At 35.2% G+C, this 20616-nt stretch overlaps 1 protein-coding gene across 2 annotated transcripts in view; it reads right to left on the reverse strand.

Annotated features, from left to right (window-relative positions):
• The window catches only part of LOC118277601 (uncharacterized), a 131542-nt gene that overhangs the window by 73857 nt on the left and 37069 nt on the right, over positions 1-20616 (reverse strand). Inside the window, exons 1-2 of one of the 2 annotated variants that reach the window (XM_050696513.1) lie at positions 8421-8695; positions 2801-3402 (exon numbers count right to left, since the gene is read on the reverse strand). In XM_050696513.1, the coding sequence (XP_050552470.1) occupies positions 2801-3402; positions 8421-8473 (655 nt within the window). In that variant the 5' untranslated portion in view covers positions 8474-8695. Of the gene's footprint in view, positions 1-2800; positions 3403-8420; positions 8696-20616 lie in introns of those variants that run through there. The other variant, XM_050696514.1, reaches the window with a different exon arrangement.

Here is a 20616-nt window from a genome sequence, read left to right on the forward strand (position 1 = left end):
ACCTGAAAGCTACGTTAAATCTTCTCTGTTACAAACGCTGTTACGATACCAATGAAAGATAATTCAACACCACATTAAAGCAATTGATAATATTTTTATCGCAAAAAATTAAGTATTTTTCCTAAATACTGAGATGACAGAAATGCTCATGATGACAATATTGACAACTAGAGCTAGCGATCTAGGATCTTCTTCCCGCGAACCAAAAAGGTTGATACTTATTTTAAATCGGAATATATAATTGATATACATAATATTGGTATATACGAACTTTTTACTACTTCAGATTACTCATAACACTAATATATAACATGTAAAATGAAATATATGTAAAATCTGGCATGAATAAATTTTCAAATATAGTGGTAGTTTTTCGAAAATAATTTCTACCACACTGGTTTTATATAATGGCAATACGACAATGTCATTCTACTACAATTCCATTACGAGACCATTGACTGACCAATGATAGACCATTGTGAATTAACAGATTACGAACTTTCAGCAAAATGACAATGGGATCGTGTGGGAATGACACAATTTTTGAAAATAGCAGACTTGAGGCCCAGGTCCGACAACACGAACCAACCAGCCCACACAACTACTAAGCAATGTTCATTCCCAACCAATCGGGGGCTTGACTGGCATGAACAAGCTACTTAACCCTTAAACGCGCACGGTGAATAATTACGAAATATCGCATGCAAGCGATCCTCAAATGGCCTTAATTGCTTCTGTAGTGAGCTTGAGGCCTATTGAATCAGGCCTTGGGCCAACCTTCCGGGCGCGTGGGAGACCAGCTCTATTAAACATAAACCGTATATGGCACTATCTAGACAAGGTTGTGGCCTTAAGATGTACGGATCTTTGAGTGCGCCCGCGCAACTATGGGCCACAATAAATTAAAAATAAGTGGGCATGTTGTTGGTTGATTCATGTAGTATTGTCTTTTTAATGTGGGTATTTTAATAGATATACCTAATGATTAATTATTTTGATTGGGTATCGTGGTTGCTGTGAGTTATTATTGATTGTGTGGTCTTGGTTAATTATGTAATTGAATAGATAGCATTAATTGATTCGGAATTTAATAAAATATTAACGTGGTTTTATCTTAGTCATCGAAATAATGATGTCCAATAAAAAACTGATTTGTAACTAAATTATTTTTCCACTTTCCATCTTCGTATTTCGAGGGACTAAAAAGAGATTAAAAGACAGAAATGAAGAATGAAATGTTTTTTTTTTGTAGAAAAGAGCACTTATACACGTCAAAATTTATTTAAAAAAATCCAGATGAGGTCAAAACAAACCACTAGTGAAGTAAATCTTAAAAACAATGACACATAACCTCCAAAACATACAAAAACGTACATACAATTAGACACGTAAGTCAACATGGGCAGGCACATATCGGGCGAGGCCGCGACCTGTCGCACGCTGCACTAATGGGACATTGCTCCCATGACTACGCGGCTGAAGGGTTAGATACGATAGGTTTTAGAGACTAAGTGGATGTTTTTGGCAAATGTTTTTCTTTTTGTAAATCCAGATGATTTACGATAAATATCGTGAAATTGAACTTTATTATAGCCTATAAATCATTACTAACAGATGCGGAGACAATCTACTGGAGGATCTTTTCTATTCTTCTATTTATTTAGGGTTTTTCTACGCTTAGGCAGGCGGATTAAAAATCACAGTTTAAAAGGTGGAAGCACCATTAAAACAAAGATGTAATATTGGATGAGATGTAATATTATAATATATATTTATTATATAATCTACTATTGGACAGCTACTTACTAACCCTGAAATGAGAGTAGTTTTAAAAAACAAATATTTTTTTAAAGATTTTTAAAATATATAAAAACACCTAGTGGCTCCATTTCTTTGCCTTAAGTACATAGTTACTGTACTGACCGCTCTTCAAAAAAATTGAAGAGCGGTCAGCGACAAAATAATTTGGCTGACTGTACATTGACGCTGCGTAATGAATTTTATCTTTGTATTTACATATCAAAACACACCATTTACATATACATATAAACACACACGAATACCTAAATATCAATTATAATTAACTCTGAAATTACACGGAAATCATAACGAGAACAAGTGTACCAATTAAATTGTGTTCATTTAATTAAAAAAAACATGTAATTAATATTAGAGGTCAAGAGTGTTATGATCCATTTAATATTAACTAATATTAAGTGGCAGTCGAGATTACAGCTGTCAGATGTATTTATACACGGATTAACGTAATATACGTACATGAATCAACATTAAAATATATTAAATATAAAAGCATTTTATTACCGACATCCGAAAATATGACTTTAATCTCATGTGTCTAAATGGCTGGACAATCATATAGGAAATTAACTAAAAATCACGGTTTATTCACGTACATTAATAGAAAGAAGTTCTACTAGTTTCGAGTCACAGAAGAACTCTTCATCATGGCTGAACGACGGCTGCGCGTCGTTGCCGCATCAGCGCACGCCGCTCATAATGATGAGAGCTGACAAAAATCACGGTTTATTCAAGTAAGATTATTAAAGTAAGTGAATAAACCGTGTTTTTTTCACTCAAAAGGCCTACTAGGATCTAATACAAAATTTGCAGTAAGAAAGGATGAACTATAGAATTACATATGTTCTATTTAATACTTTTCTGTATTTATCTGCCAAGCAAAAGGTAAATCCTAACATTTAGGAATTATAATTATTAATGGTAATGGTCTTCCTTTAGATGCCGTAGAAATAAACTACTGAGTAATGGAAAAAGAACTCACCATCATAAGAATCCGGAATGTAGAGCGGCTTTCCAACCAGTTTGCCCTTTTTCCCGGACAAAGGGACAGCCTCGACCCTCCTGTGCGCCTCCAACACCCTATACAATAGCACTGGCCTATCCTCTCCCTCAAACTTTACCACACGAGGCAATGAGAACTTATCCACGAATTCTTTCAAGGTCATCACTTCACTACAATCGTCTTCGGGCTCAACCGAACCGTTCCGGCGGCCCAACAAGAAATTGTCCGCCCATTCCGGAGCGTTTGGTCTTCTCTCTAAGAAGTCCGGTCTTCGCTCACTACTCCGAGGCTTATACCTCGGAGGTCGGTCTCTTCTCACCAGCGCTTCGTTGGCTTCTGCCAGCCATCTTGTGACTAGTCTCTCTCGTTCCACGTCCAGGTATCGGGGTTTGGAAGCGTCGCAGGCGAAGCGAGCTGCGTCGAAGCAGTATTGGGGGGGTGGTGGTCGTATCCGAGGGGGGAAGAAGCGGGGCGGGACGTAGGGAGGGTGGGGGGCGTAGGCCGGCGGCGTCCTCGGCCCGGAGCCCTCGACTGACGCCGTTCTGAACATTTTGTCAGGCCATTGATGACGCTCCCGCCACCTGCAACAAACACACAGATTAGTTTAAATAAATATCTTTAAGAGTTAATGGTGAACACTCAAATTGAAATGTTTACTTCGGTTATACTCGTAGTGTTGCGAAACTGTCGCCATCATACACCAACGCATCATCCGCTCCTATGTTGGTTATGTGGCATATGACATACTTCTGTAACCCTTGTATCGAATAACTATATTTATTGTCCATTATTATCTTACTATTATAATAAATGCGAAAGTTAGTGAGTTTGTGTGAATGTTCGTTACTTAATCACGTCAAAACGGCTGAAGGGATCGGGATGACATTTATGGTCTAAAATAACACACATTAGGGTAGGCTAGGGTTATCGTAATGCTACATTGCTGTGGAAAAGCAGCCTAAGACATGTCTCTACAATCTACCTCGCACCTCCAAATATACCAAATAAATCGGCCAAACAGTCGCATAACTAAAAACAAATGAATGTAATATCCACATGTGAGCCTTCTATAATACTTACATCACATATAACCAGTTATATTATATCTATGTAAATAGCCTGAGAACTGATTAGTGACCACATCAAAATATTTAGAGATTATACCAAGCGATTACGATCAATGCAATCTTTTTACGATGTTATTTGTACATAAATTTACATATATTTATGTCTACTCGTATAGTTATGTTAGACGAAATAGATTTGTCTGTCTGACTGTTTTGTTTAGTGATTTTTGTGGGCTGATGATTAATGTTATTAAACTATTGTTGTGGCATTAAGCAGGTGGAACGATTGTTTGTAAATAGCTAGGTTATGCTGTAAGTTTCAACTCGATAGATCGAAGGGACCTCGATCGCGGTCCGCCGTGTCATTGGTTGTGAAAATAATATCGACCTATGACGGGCGAGAATGTGATTGAGTTCATTTCGATTGTTTCAAGTTAACAATTACAGAATAGCCTAGCAGCTCGATTGCCTATATTATATCATTAATTGGATACATTTGCTTCCTATCCATATGTTCAAATATTTTGGGGTGTCAGTTGTATAGTATTAATCTTGGATTTTTTTTCATTTTATAAATACGTTAGTTAGGATTTTCTCCTGTATCGTGGGTGCGTTTACAATTATACAAGTTCACATGTACATGAACCCGTGCCACGTCGCACGGCAGCCAGTTGCCCATCCCCGCACCAACCGTGCAGTCAACAACTAAACTAGAATATAAATATGGGATCCCAAATCTCACACGGGTCTTAACTTAGGTCACACGGTGATTAGAATTTATTTAAGGGGTTAAAAAAATACATTACCAGTGACATATGTATAAGCAATGAATCAAACACACAACAATAGGTAGTTATGTATTATTAAAAAAAAGACGTTTCACAAATTTCAACGAAAACATTAATATTTAAATTAAATAAAAAAATATTCCAATCACAACTTCACACCTCAGCTAATAAAAATAAAATATTTGACACAACAATAAAACTTCGGTCACTGACATTTAAAACATAAACCTATTCTATATAAAAACGGATAAAAGACATCATCCTGCAGCTTTTCTCTGAGGTATTTCCCTATCCAATAATTTTTTTTTGCATTTTTATTCTATAGGTATTAATAACTTTATTCTATAAATTAAAAAATCTCTCTAAGAACCGGGTTGAATCTTCAAAATTCTTAGTAAAATTCTTAAAGTAATACGAAGGGGGAAAATCATCCAATGCCTTCTTTGGGTGAGGCGAGAGGGAGTGTCAGTCTCTTACTGACTAAAAACCACCACATCCGGAGCCCTGGTAACTCGCTAGGCAATCCGCAGCTCCGGGAGTATTCTAAGCCCTCTTTTTTAGGGGGGAAAATCATCTAATGGCTTCTCCCGCCTTGAGCGAGGCGGGAGGGAGTGTCAGACTCTTACTGACTAAAAACCACCCCGTTCCTTCTCCTGCTTTGAGCCGGAGCCCCTGTAACCTGTTACCTTGTCCGCAACTCCGGAATATTGTAAGCCCTACAGCCGCAATAACGGCGACTCAACAAAAAGAATAGAACTTTTAATTATTGCAAAATATCCGTCCGTTAGTGGGTAAAGCAACAATTTTCCCCCTAATCTCCATACAACAGTTTCCCACCCGGCTAACTAGGCAGGTGCCTATTACAGGACAAACATTGTATGAAACGATCTTCACACGCCGATAAAATACGTGCAGACAGGCCTTTTGACAAAATTGCGTTTGTTGCTAGTGTATAATAGGGTTGCTTTAAACTATGTACTTTAGGTATTTTACATAATATAAATATTGGATAATATAATATGGGATAAGGAACCATATTATTTACTAAGGCAAAATGCCTAGAGCTCGAGGTGACAGAGAGGCTCCGTAACATTCTGAGACGCACGAGCCCATACAGGTGGCGCCAAAAAAATTAGGGGCACCTATGAGATGCTTGCTTAATCCGCCCCTGGATAAGACACTAAGAGGAGTTACGCGATATGCGCAACATTAACTGTTTATTGTGTTTGTGTTTGAACATAAATAATTATACTAGATGTAGATATCATGTCTATCCGGAGCTGCGGACTACCTAGCGGATTTACCGGGGCTGCGGCTCGAAAATCACGAGTAGGAACGGGGTGGTTTTTAGACACTGAGGCGAGAGGGAGAGTCACTCCCTCTCGCCTCGCCCAAGGCTGGAGAAGCGACTGGATGATTTTCGCCTCTTAAAAAAAATATAAAAAAAAAACTGGTTAAGTGACGATAGTCGTAATATTGTTTTAGAAATATCTATATTAATATATCAAAGGTATGTCAACATTTAGGAACTTCTGTTTATATAGAAATAGTATCCGGTTGCATTGAGTAATGAACTAATTATAGGAATTACTATATGCGACCTCTGAGTATTGTTTATTAGGTTTTTGGGGAACGAAATTCTGCGTCACAATTCTTAGGAAAATTGTTAAGTATACACTTATGACCTTTGGGTTAAGGGAAAATAACATAAGACTTGATTCATTGAAACCAAATCTTTTATTAACCTAACAATCAATTTGGAGAGGAAAGTCCTCTCAAATATTTCCGAGAAATAAAGATTTCTCGGAAAGATTCCAATATTTGCTATTATTTTGTTCTATCAAACAGGATCTTACGCAGGTGCCTATGACAACTAAAGACCCAAATTTCATTCACAAATATTATTCGCCGTATTCGGTATAAATATTCAAGTTTGTTGACTTCGCGCTGTTAAATTCTAGGTTCGTACACACATGCAGGAGAGCCATGCTTCGGAAGTTATTGGCCGGTTCATCCGTAATAATACCACAAAGCCGGCGTGAAACAACATTGGCGTTGTCTTTCAATTGGTGGGTAAGGTCGGACGCCCAAAAATTAGACTTCATCACATCAGTACGTCCACTATAGACCGTAGACCATCCCCGATGACCTTCAGACCTGCAGCAGCCGACTGGGTCGCACATAGCTCATGGAAATACGACTCACTGAAATTCAATTCAACAAATATGTGTGACATGATCACATGACATCTATGATATAGCATATAACCGATCAAGGATGGCTCACATCTTCGATGCCAGCTTAAGGTAATAATTCACAAGATTTTGAATATAGGACCTACTTTAGTATACATGTAATATGCTGTACTGCTTAAGTACTTGTATGAGAATTCTTCCCAGGTCATAACTCGCGTGTGTGAACAACTGTTGGGCAGAAAGCCCGACACGCACGATCACCTCGCCTGGTCGAAGGATCCTTCTTTTCTAAAGGAATTTTATTCTCTGTTTCCTAAAAACATTACATGCTGATATAAAACTTTTACGATAACTAAGTAGTACATTATTAAACATTATCCTTTGAAATAAAAAATACTAAGGTTGGCCAATAAAATCTTTAAAAAATATCGTTAAAACTTTAACGACAGTCAAGACTGCACACATCAATGCTTGAATTTTAATTAGATGCATTACTGCGCGTTAATCGCGAGTTTAACCGAAGGATTGATGGTGCCATCAACCGTACATATGAACATAGATTCCATGAAAATATCATGCATTTATTTCTTTAAAACTACGTATACACAGAGACGGATTCAGGATACGGGGGGCTTGTAGCAGATTTAATAAAAGGGCCCTCAATCAAATCTTTTTGGGATACACAAAAATAACCAACCTATAAAAGGTTTTACCAACCTTTCTTAACACATTGAACGCAGTGGTGGTCACCGGTGACCGACGATAGCGAAGGATTTGCCTTCAACAGTTTTCTATTGGCAGTCAAAGACTCTAATTTCAAGGCATCCCGACTTAAGTTAAGAAAGGTGACACTTAATAACATTTTGTTTTCCACCAACCTATAGGTAGATATACGTGACGCCTTAGGTAACACTAAAAGGTAAGAGGTTAGTTTAAGTGGCCCCGCACGTTAAGTAAGTATGTCAACTAAACAGATGTTTTACGGGTGGTTGAGGGAAACCGCCATAATTTCGGCATAAGCTGCCATAACTGTGGAAATCCTCCTTTTGCTCTGAGGTCTGGATGGAGCCCATGGCCACTGATACTACTCTTGCCATGAGGTTAATTCGGCACTGCACATGTCGCAAATATGGATAGACACAGATCTTCGTAGACAAGTTTATGGAATCCATTTGTTAGTTAGATAAAAGTCATTTGTATTAACCTTCGCACCGCCATTTAATTTTTTTTCTTTTTTTCTGTTAGTACCTATGTGGCTGGTATAGAATTAATAGTTACATAGAAGAGAGATTAGATTTATTTGCGAAAGCTACTTATTTCAGTTTTATGTTGACATTTTTCTCGTATGTGCTCAAGTTAGAAGGTGTTTATTTTAGCGCACAACTCCGAAACTACTCTAGAGATTTTCATACGGTTGTCACAGATCAGATAGACAATACAATCGGAAGGAAATTTTAAGATAATTATTTTGAAACTGCAATTTGCACTATTAATTACTGGAAGGCTTAGGCAAATAAATATAGGTATATTAATATATTTAATCACTTACTCATTTCTCAAGCCCTGGTGATACACAAACGTATACTTATGAATAACACTCATACTGAATTTTTCTTCACTTCAAAAACAAAAATCACCAAAAATACAATACACATAATCACTTCACACAAAAATCAATCTTCGAATAACAATAATAAAGTATTTTTTAAATTACAAACGTAGAGTTTGCGAAACAATTGATTTAGTGCATTGTGATTGGTCGATAGCGGGTGAACAATGGTTGGTTCAAACATGTCTGACCGAGTCACACGGGTGACTTTTTGTGCGTCGTGTGGCACAGGCTATGAAACTAATATATCGTAATACTAATAGGGAACAATGGGCTGTTTGATAAAAAAATTAAGTGTTGTATGTGTTTGTTCGTACTTTGGTTATGTGGGTTCCGTGTCTTATAAACAATGTAGAACTGATAATGGTTCCACACTGATCTACTATGGACCTCCTCTTCATGAGAAAGGGCTGGCCATATAGTCCACACTCGGCAGATGTGCTGAAGATCGCAGTTTAAAATGTACTATGGAGGACGCTATGTAGCTATGCTACGAAGATATAGTAGCTAAGCTGTAAAATTATGTGACCGTTTCTGCAGATACAAAGCTATGTAGCTGTGTGAGGAAGATGTGCTATGAATATGCGCCCCCGCAAAGCAGCTGTACGAGGAAGATGCGCAACTCGAGTACGCGATGTATCGATAGTCCATAACATAAATCCATAACACGAATCTTTCCATATACAATTTTTTTTTTGATAAACCTCCTCGCTTAGTGGTCCCTAAAAATTGATCACCTATTATTTGGATGAAGTATGTACTTACTTACATATTATTATCCTTGATTAATTAATATGTGAAGCGATCGACAATGATACCACCGTGACTAATCTGCAGCCTTGGTACATTTGGGTACTTGACCGTGTAATAAATAATGCATTGAATAATTTGTTAATGAATATAAAATAATTTAGTATGTCTGTCTGTCTGAATAAGCAATGCTAAACCCAAAAGAATGTAATCACAATGTTATATTTTGTATTAAAATTAAACTTTATACTTAAATGCTCAATAGGATTCTAAAATCTCTTAACACTTCCTGTATGCCTAGTACATGATACATCTATCACCTGAAAGTACCAGGCGCGCATAACACGTTAAGACATGTATTTACGTCGCTCATTGATTAAACGTGATTAAAACAGCTATAATGATAAATAATTACCATTTATTATTTAACTATAATTTTAACTGACAGTATTTGACATGTAGCAGTTAATCTTATAGTTAGTAAGGGTAAAATTAACTGCAAGCGTTTATCACTAATTTTGATTAGTTATTACATAAATAGGAAGTTATGTTTTTAATTTTATCAATAAATTTAATATTTCTCAGTTGTAGCATGGAGTCTGAAATTGTGTCAAATACAATAGGCATGGCAATAGGCTTACCCCGTATTACATGGTACTTATAACACAAATTGTGAAAAGTCGGTGTACATTGTATAGCGGGATTTCGTGCTGTAATGTGCACCTCTGCCTTCTCCTTCGGGGATAAAAGGTGTGATGTTACATATTATCTAATTATACATAGCAAAATTTAAGCAGGAGAAAAACCAAAGGCAAGAACAAATTAAAAAGTAATGATGGCAACCAATTTATCATAGCTCATGTATTACGTTAGTAGACTATGCTCTTTTTTTATGAAAAACGAGCAGACGTATCACCTGATGGTAAGCAATCACCGCCGCCCATGGTACTTAAAACACCAGAGGCTTTTTGGGGGTTAGGAATTTAAAGGTTCGGGAATCGGGGATTGGGAAGATTGGGAAGGGGGGAATTGGGCCTCCGGTACCCTCACTCACACAACGAAATATACGCAAGCGTTCCATCAAAATATCTTTTGTTAGCAAATATTAAACAGGAGACAAACCAGAGGCAAAAACTATTTCAAAAATAATGATGGGAAACGTTTATAATAACTTACGTATTACGTTAGTCTATGGTCCCCTAATGACGTAGACTATCTCGACTTAGTCACTCGACTCTTACTAATTGCGCAACTCCTGATAACTTCTGCGTTTTATAAGAAAACTATTCAATACCTGATTATAAGGTAGTGCTAGTATTTTTCATGTTCATGTAAGATTAGGCGTATCTTTGCTTAATTAATCTTAGCAAGGAAGGATTTGTGAGTTACGTTTAAAGAGATTTGCTGAAAAATTTACCCCAATTACCTAATAGATGTTTCAGGGCATAACGAGGCAGTTGTTGGCCGGGTGGTCGTAAGTGCGACTACCGGGCAAAAGGGTTTGGGGTTCGATTCCTTGATGACGATGAAGTATTGCTAGGCGTTATTCCGTTTTTAGATTTTTTTTCAGTAGTAGTGTAGAGTCTGGAAATGTGCTCGATATATGGCAATAGGCTCATCCCTTATTATATGGGACTTCCAGCATAGATTGTGAATAGTGGGTGTATTGTACAGTGCCCAAATGTGCACTTCTGCCTTCGAGGATAGAAGACTTGACGATATAATGTATAAATGTTTTAGGGAATAACGCTAGAATTAATAGAACTAAGTGTCATCTAATAAAAATAGGAATACATTTTATAACAACTAAGTTCGAGACTCATGCAATACCAAGAATTGTATTGAATCAAAACACCAAGAACACATTATAATGAACACTAGTGGTCGCCTAGTGGCCGAAATTCGACCATATACGATTTAATTTACAATACCACTTAACATACGTTCAAAGATAATTTTTATTTAACTCAAACTCAAACAAACTCTTTTATAAAACTCTATTCATATAAGACGTGAGAATATCATCGCAATGTCTGTCAATTTTGACGTTTTGTCAAATACGATCAGATACTATGCATGTGTGTGTAATGTTTTATTTATTGATTTAATGTACTTTATAAGCATTATTATTGAAAAATATTAGCGTTCTGCACTTCTCCTACACATAAACTATAAGTGTACCAAATTTTATACTCCTACGTCCGCGCAATTTTCGTAAAAATGTATATGAAGTTTTTGCATCACGTATTAATATATAGATAATGAACACTTCTTGAAACCTAAACCTATTTTAAAACAAAAAAAAAAGAAACAACATCAATTTAAAAATGGAACCTAAATAAAAAATAAGTCGATGTCCCCACACTAATCAAAATTCGATGAACAGCCGAAGCACCTGTTCGTATTTTAAATAACTCAATACAGCATTAAAATATAAACCTTATTGCTTTTAATACAAAGTGCAAATCACATTGAAGACCAATAGCACGTCGACCTGACATAAAAATATTACCAAGTTATAAATTCAGTTGTCAAAATCAATTACTTCGTGACATAAGGCTTAACCCTTTGGAATAATGAGTTCGTGAGTAGCGGTACAGGTTTTTCAACTGCACCATTAAGTTTGTCGACAAGCATCGTAAGTTTTTATACTAGAGTAGTTTGCTCCAATTTTTTTCCTCTACGCTGAGGTGACGTAACAATAGTTTTTTGTATTGTTCAAAAAAGTAATTAATTTACTATCAGATCGTTTTGAAGTTATCTAATACGGATTTAAGGGCAACTTTACTGACAAACGAGATTATCTCAATGGAATTTTCGCATGGGAAACGTTGAAAAAACACAATTACAATAATAAGTACAAATCTTTACATCTTGTTATTTTGACAGCTTTGTGTGTCAAAGACGAATAGTGTTGTCACAAACTCACGAATTCCATTTTTTTTTTTACTCACCTAACTAATAATTGGCAATGGATGTATAACGAATATGTTGTGTGTTATGCTCAATGCCTAAACAGCTAAACCAATTTTGATGAAGTTTAGAACTATGTAGAAATGAATGAGTTCGTTGGGACAAATTCAAGCCAATTTTTGTAATGGCAATTCAGTTAACAATCAGAACTAAATTATTTAATAATAACATGTCACACTAAAGGAACAAACGAACCGTTGACATTTAAACAAATGTCATTCGCGGAAATCAAACCGATTCATTTTTTCTACAACTCCTTAATTACAATGAAACATTAAACAAAAATGTCCATAGTAAAATAGGATGCAATATACACGCATCTCTTTCCCACACTAATCAAAACTAAAGGAAGAAAAGAGACAAGTGTAGATGCAAGTGACAAAATTGCTCATGTCTTGTAAAAACACCTTGGTGCGCCTGCGCATTGAGTCACTACTTCATTTAAGGTCGTTTTGTTTTTGTGTGTAAATTATTTCGAAGCTGATCTTTTGTTTATAGTAATAACTTATGAAGTATTTTTATATGAGGTCAGTGTTTCTGTACATTAATTCATACTGTATGGTTCAATAGTGAAAATTGATGGACATTTATACTTAATGTAATTTTTATGGCATTCACATTCTATACGGCCGGTATTTCCTGAAGTAGTAGGAAGAGAAATAAAGTACGCCTAATTCATTAATAGTTGCGTGCGTAACGAATAACAATTAGTAGAATTACATTGTAAAATTAGTAATTAATGGGGATTAACTTTAAATCACGGTTTACCCGTGCACACGACTATTTTTATTTAAGGAGTTAGAAAACATACACTAAGACAGGACGAGGCAGAGACTCTTCGGATTAAACCGTGATTTTTATTCAATTTAGTATGTCTCACGATAGTTACTCCAAAAATTAAAGAATTTTTCATTTTCATTTTAACCTATTTCAAAGATCGAAGACCCATCTTTGAAATAGGTTAAAATGAAAATGCTCCACGTAGTTATTTTCAAAACTATTACTGACAAGCAAAATATTGTGCACAATCCACCAAATATCGTGCATTTATTCATCACTAGACAGCATCCAGCAGATGATAATGATGAACAAACAAGTTGATGAGAATCTGAATGAGAATGAGAATCAACACACCTCACAACATACCACACACTATAACCAACTAAAGAGGAAGTTTTCAAACAAACGACTAATAACTAATTTCAATCGACACAAGATATGAATAAATAAATTAATTTATATGAAGAAAAGCCCAGACAGTGCCTGGAGCATACACAAATGAAAAGCGTTCTACCACAGTGTACCTCAAGGCGCGGAAACTCGTTAAAAATTCAGATCCAACATGCAACAGGATAACATGGGTTTGTAGAAGTGCCGCCATCTATAGTTGTTCTATAAATCATAGTATATAATCTACACACACACCTCTACTCCTTCACACTACACCTATCTAAGTAGTTAAGTATGAGATAGACACTACAAGAGAATTTCATTGAAGTATTTTTTAACTTGATAATCAAGATTGTAAAAGATGATGAATAAGAAGTAACTAATATAGAATAAGATATAGATAAAACTGAAACAGTACGCAAGTACAAGGACAGATAAATGAATTAAGAGCAAATTTTCACTATAACATGGTCTGACTCTGAATCTGACTGTAATACCAGACAGAAATGGAAATTAAAAAGAATAATTCCTTTTTCGTTTGAAGGGTATCCAGGTATCCAGTTTATGAAGAGCAATCATTAACATAAACAACACCGGTAGGTTTGAGTTACAAAAAAAAAAGAGTGATTTCCACCCAAATGCGAGAGTCACGAGATATTATATGAATCAATACCTACTGAAGAAGGAAACTCACACCACCTTATACCTTCTAAAACAAGTTTACAGAATTTCCACTCATAAAAACATAGCTATAAGCAACAAAATCAATTATTTATTAATAAACATCATTTCGTAATATCCTCAATACCTCCAGGATGTGGTACCGCTAGACTAATTGGTTGCAGTTGATAAAATCCTTTCATCAACATACATATGAAGGGAAAATCAAGATATTAATGAACATTTTCTAAACAGAAATATAACTGATTATATAATCAATAATATTATGGTAATACCACTCTTTTTATTCATTGACGAAGATATTGACAGAGGTGCATAATTATTAATTCATAAGTATTTTTTTTACTCCATAAAGCAACTAGAAAGGGAAGGCTGTGCACAAATGTATAATGAGACACTAACTTTTCACTAGTTGATTTATGAGTTCCATGTAATAGAGCGAGCTTATATTGCGTTTTAATACTGAAGTGTTATTACAAATGCAAGACTAAAAAAGGCATAAACAAAACATCTGTTCCTCAAATATACATATTTGTCGCATAAAAAAGATCTTCGGAACCCTGACTCACCGCCTTGATAAAAGAATTTACATATCCGATAATAAGTTATTCGATACAAGATAAAAAAAAATACGGCACTTGAGAATAATATTGATATTATTTGTTCCCACGCGTCGGTGGCCAGGCGCTCGATCTTCAATTTTGTTATTTCTTCTCGTAGTGAGAAACAGAGGAAATCCAATTTCTAGACTCTATTACAAAAGCTGCGTTATTGATAAATCAGCATATGAAAATTTTAACCCGGAATTCGACGTAGAACCTTGTATTGTACTTAATATGCTCGAGGAGCTTCAAACCAAGATAAAAAAATGTTAATCGTATGATGTTAAATAAATAAAGAGTTAAAAAAACATGGCCCTAAAACTATTCCTTGTGGCACTCCATTGTTTGTGGTAGGTCTTTTTAATCATAACTGCACGTGTGTCACTCAAAAGCTTCTCGTTGAATATAAATTATCGTATGACGTAACCCTAGGGTCCGTGACCTCATTGTCCTATTTATATAATAGGCTTTTTTCTATCTTCTAGGATTATAATGTCAATCAAACGATTAGTCTGGTTTTTTGTAGAACAACTTTTTTGTAAGGCGCGGTGGATGAAAAGAGGTTTTGTGTGTCTTGAAGACACGTGTTCTGATTTAGTTCTGTATGTGTTTTGTCTAGAATATTTTACCCCTTATTATATTAAGTCTTTGAATAATAATTTATTCCTCGTCAGTGATGATCGTGGGAGCAGTTCAAAAAGATTCCTCGCTACACAATTATTGTTCGGACCCTTTGGTATTCAAAGTTTTATTTCAAGTACGCAATCGTTTCATCTCATCTTCAGACAAGAACAGGTGGAGTTTTATCAATAATGCCATCTTAATTAGCCAGAAAAAAACATTTCTATTAAAATGACATTTTCTTGATAAACAAAACCCGTTAAGCCCATTCCGTAAAATATGTTTCCACAACAGCTAAAAACTCGTCTCTCAAACCCGAAATAAAAGCAACCATTTTTATAATTCCCATAAAATTCGTGACGTAATTGATGACCAAGGTTGGTCGTGAACCGAGCGAATTCTTTAGAAGACAAGTTTCCCGGTTTGGGCATACTATTTTTATAAGATTCAAGTTCGTTCACATAGCCAGACTGTGCATTAGGCTGTTGTTTTTGAAAAATTACACATTTTTGAATGGTAGATACAGCATTGTGTGTAATGGAATAAGATTCTTAAGGACCTTTATTTAAGGACGGGTATCTTCTGACTGATAATGATGCAGTCAACATAGATAACACAGATGAATAATAAGTCCAAAGACTTAAACAAATACATTACAATACGTGTTTCCATAATCAATACTTAATCGACATAAATTGACATTACATAATATCAGCTTCCGAAATAGAATGTGGTGAAGCGTTACGAAATTGTAACATCGGTGGATCGAATTGAAATCGCTACGAAGCACCGTGAACTCGGTATAGATCATTACTTCTTTAGACATATTATAAGAACGATAAAGAATTCTTGTGGTGAGTTTTACCACATTTAAGGAGTTGGAATAAGGCAGGTATAGCTCATTTTTAGCAAATACCCTATTTGAGAGTGTCAAGGTAAAATGCACCTAATTAGTATCGATGAAGATTTTGATTACAATGCAAATTGGTGCCAATTAATTTCTACATCCTTCTCAAATGTCATTTAACATTTTCTTTGCGATCGTATTAAAGCACTTTAGAAATGGGTCATTACACTGACATTTACAATTCCACACTATCTTTATGGGTAATGGGGTCAACGAACGGTTATTTCAGTTCACTACTGCATGAGACTACCAGTAAACAGTTTTTAATGGATGTTTATACATGTGTGTATTCGCTAAATATCGATGGCAATACAAAATCTTTTCGGAGCTGCGGAGTTCCTAGCGGGTTTACCGGGGCTCTGGTTCCAAAAGAAGGAGTAGGAACGGGGTGGTTTTTAGTCACTAAGAGTCTGACACTCCCTCTCGCCTTACCTAAGGCGAGAGAAGTTATTTTATGATTTTACCCCTCAAAATAAAAAAAAAATACAAAATCTTTTGTTTGTATTCATTCAATCCTTCATGATTCGGTTCTTTATTATCGTCAATTGAAAAACAACTTAAAACTACAACAATATACGATTGAATATCAACCACCAATTCTCCATTCCTTCAATTACCTTTCCTAATAGCACGTAAAACACTGCTCCTCTTCACATGTCCAAAGAAATTGATGATTTGAAGTTAATTTTCTTTCATTATTGAGAAATAATTACCTGTAAAGTTACAATAGGATATTTCAGGGTCAGTAATAAGGCCTTGTCTATCCTTTGTCAGTTCATTTATTTAGAATTATTTCCCTATTGCACTTCAGTACTGCTATTGTACAGAAACCATCAATTTTATTATGATGTTCTGCATATAGATCCTCCTTTGTCTTTTTGGTTGAAGTTGTTTTAAGAGTTATTTCTTCTTGGCTTTAATTGCTTTGTCTAGATAACTATTTATCTATATCTACAGACACTATTGTCTAACAGAGATGTGCTATGTAGCTATGCCACGAAGACGTAACAGCTGTTTGTTTCCACCAAATATGTGAGGAAGATACGCAGTTCGGTTACGCGATGTATTGATAGTAGGGATGCCATCCATAACACGCACCAGAGCTGAGTCCATTTCCACCAATGCTAAGCTATGTGTACCACTAAATATGAATTGTAAAACCCAAACGCATCCACAGCTACGAAGCATAGCACATCTCTGGTGGAAAAGCTCCTTAAACCAAATAAATATATACTTACCGAACAGTTAAGTCTTAACGTTTAAGCTTTGATTTAATTTATCAATTTTCACTATCAATCCTATTATTAACTTAAGTATTAATATCGTTTGAAATGCCATTTGTCTTTTGAGCTCTATCTTAGGACTTGTTTCACAATGTCTGGATAGCCTCTATGTATCAGATGACTTTGAATTAAGAACGTAATTTGTATGCATATATCTGTCACGTAAGTTTATCAGGCACTTATATTATGAAGGTGGTGAAAAAAGGGCAGTTAGTATTCTAAGTTATTGATTGCTTTGTAAACCTCCTGAAAACTTACCTCTAATTTAACAGGAATTTTTAGAACCAGAGATCAAGGTGTACCATGCACAAAAACTTTTAAAGCTTATTATGGATTTCAGATTACCAGTTGGAGAAAAAATTTGGGAATCCCAATCGAATAGTCTTTCAAGGCGACCTGGCTCGGTCAATTATCTGCTCAAGTCTAGCGAATCGTTTTTGAGTCCATCAATTAGGTTTATACCTACTATTCGAAATTCCATTTTGAGGAATTTACTCAGTATTTATATTCAGTACTTTTGCGTATAAACATATAAGTGTAACGTGGAAAAAAATATTGTTTGGTGCTTTGTGTTATAGATTTACATTGTTGATTATTTCCTATATTTTTACTAAAATATAGGAGGGATAACTTGCACTTGCAACCACTCGGCCAACGAGGCAGTCTACTACTTACTGCAAATTATAGAATTGAAAACTTCGTTAGTATCAACGCAGTTATCTCTAGAAGTACTTGTTCAAATTGAAAAATCTTTTTGTCAAAGATAGTCAATTTGTCAAAGATATAAAATACAACGCTCAATAGTAACCTATAAATATCTAAATAATTACCTACTGCAAAAATCTAGGTGTGTCTACTTATGTGGCCAGGTTCTGTATATAAAGATCCAACACTTTGCTCCAATTGACATTGAGAACTTTTTGTTTAAGTAAGTACCTATAGCAGTTTTTACATAACACAACGACTCATATCATTTATTACATTAAAGTTTTTATTTGTTTAACACCTTGAAATTGGATCATGAATGACATGGTGTTTTGTATAAACACTCGTATCTACATAAAAAAGTGTGTAAGTAGGTGTCCGTTTGTCATTTGTTGCTTTAAGTTTATTCGTAAAAAAATGGTAGGTTTATGAATTATACATATTACTAGTTGCTTCTGGCAACGACTTCGCCCGCATTGTCGTGGGATAATATGTATGTGTTGTTCAAGATTCTAATCTATCCCTGTTTCACATCCCGATCCCTGTATATGATTATTATTATAAAAAAGAAATCAAAAATATTTGAAGAATTGTGGTTACGCTAATAGAAAATGTGATGAGGGGTGTCTAATTACAAGAATGGTTGGTTGTTCATCTGTAACTTCAAAAAAAATCTAAGCTCTTCCTTTCCCAGAGCCGTCATAAGAAGGGGTTAAATGATATTGTTCAATTTTAGGACACCCCTGTAAATTATTCATTGTTCTTGTAGCTTTTAAGTAACTAGTTAATTAACCACTTCCTCATCATACTAACATCTTCATAGCATGAATAGACACAATAAAGAACACCTAAGAACTCCTAGATTTTTTGTACAAACACTGCGATCCTTAATTATCTCATTAGTATGATTGATACTTTAATGACTACTCTTCAGGAATTATGCAACAAAAAAGTAAACTTTTAATTGGTTTTTAAACTAATTATGATTTAAAGTTCAAACAATATCCGCTTTAGGATGCTTCTCCACCAGAGATGTGCTATGTAGCAACGAAGGTGTAATAGCTGAGCTGTGAAACTACGTGTCCGTTTCCACTGATACTAAGCTATGTATGTAGCTATGCGGTAGGATAGTAGGGAAGCCATCTATAACAAGCGTCTTCCTTCAAAAAAATATAGCTTAGCTGAATTCGTCTCCACCAGAGTTAAGCTACGTTTACCAATAAATATGATTAGTCACAGCAACGTAGCATAGCACATCTCTGGTGGAAAAGCAGCCTTAGAATCCTTTGAAACTATTAATTATAATGGCATTATGAAGAAATCTAAACTTCTGAGAGAAGATCATTAACAAACAACCCATCAAACCTGCTGGACTATGTCCCTACTTTACTAAATAAGAGGGCTTTAAATCATGTCCACGATTTATAGGTTAATTGAAAATTAGAGTTAAAAATGTCTATTAAAACTGTCCTACACGAGGCTACACGTATAGTCCCTTAGTCAGTTCTTCTCCGGAGCTACGGACTACTTAGCAGGTTACCGGGGCTCCGGCTCGAAAAGCAGGAGTAGGAACGGGATGGTTTTTAGTCAGTAAGAGTCTGACACTCCCTCTCGCCTTATCCAAGGCGGAAGAAATCATTGGATAATTTCCTTAAAAAAGTCGGCGGTAAAGCAGTTGAGTACCATACTCACGAAAATTTGGTGTAACAAATGTAGATGTATTCTATTCCAGCGTCGATTGCATAAAACACAAAATATAGGAAGATTCTAAAATCTATAAATACCTATAGCACGGGTTCACCAGATCGTATTTATAATTATCATCGTCCGTACAGTCGGCAACGAAACATGAAGAAATATACTAAAATTTTATAGCAGATCATATTACATTTTTATTAACATTATAAACATTTTATTCAACAACTGTTATAATAATCCTTGTCCCAAATTATTACAATATTACCTAAACAAAACACAAACGTAAGTTTTTCAAATATAAAGAAAAATTCTTAAACGTACTAATTTAAATTACTTTAATACGACAAAATTTTGTAATATCATTCCAACCTTACACACAAGCACATCCAGCTATCCAAAACTGTCAAATTAACATTGTAAGATTTTCAACTTTATCTTGATAAACATAAAGTAAAAAATCCATTACATTTCAAATCACATTAACTGTCTACACAAAGACCAAAACTGTCAAATTAACATTAAAAGATATTCAACTTAACCTTGCTAAACATAAAGTAAAAAATCCATTACATTTTACATCACGTTAAACATCTACACAAAGAACATACTCGAACCACATTTACGTAAAACGCACCTCCATACATAGCTAAAGTTACATAAAAATATTTTTCAATGTAACTTCAACGAGGCTTGTTTTGCTAACGGCACATCACACGGCACACGACCTTGGTCCAACGTGGTCAAAA

This window comes from Spodoptera frugiperda, chromosome 10, assembly GCF_023101765.2.
Source record: "Spodoptera frugiperda isolate SF20-4 chromosome 10, AGI-APGP_CSIRO_Sfru_2.0, whole genome shotgun sequence".
Lineage (NCBI taxonomy): Eukaryota > Metazoa > Arthropoda > Insecta > Lepidoptera > Noctuidae > Spodoptera > Spodoptera frugiperda.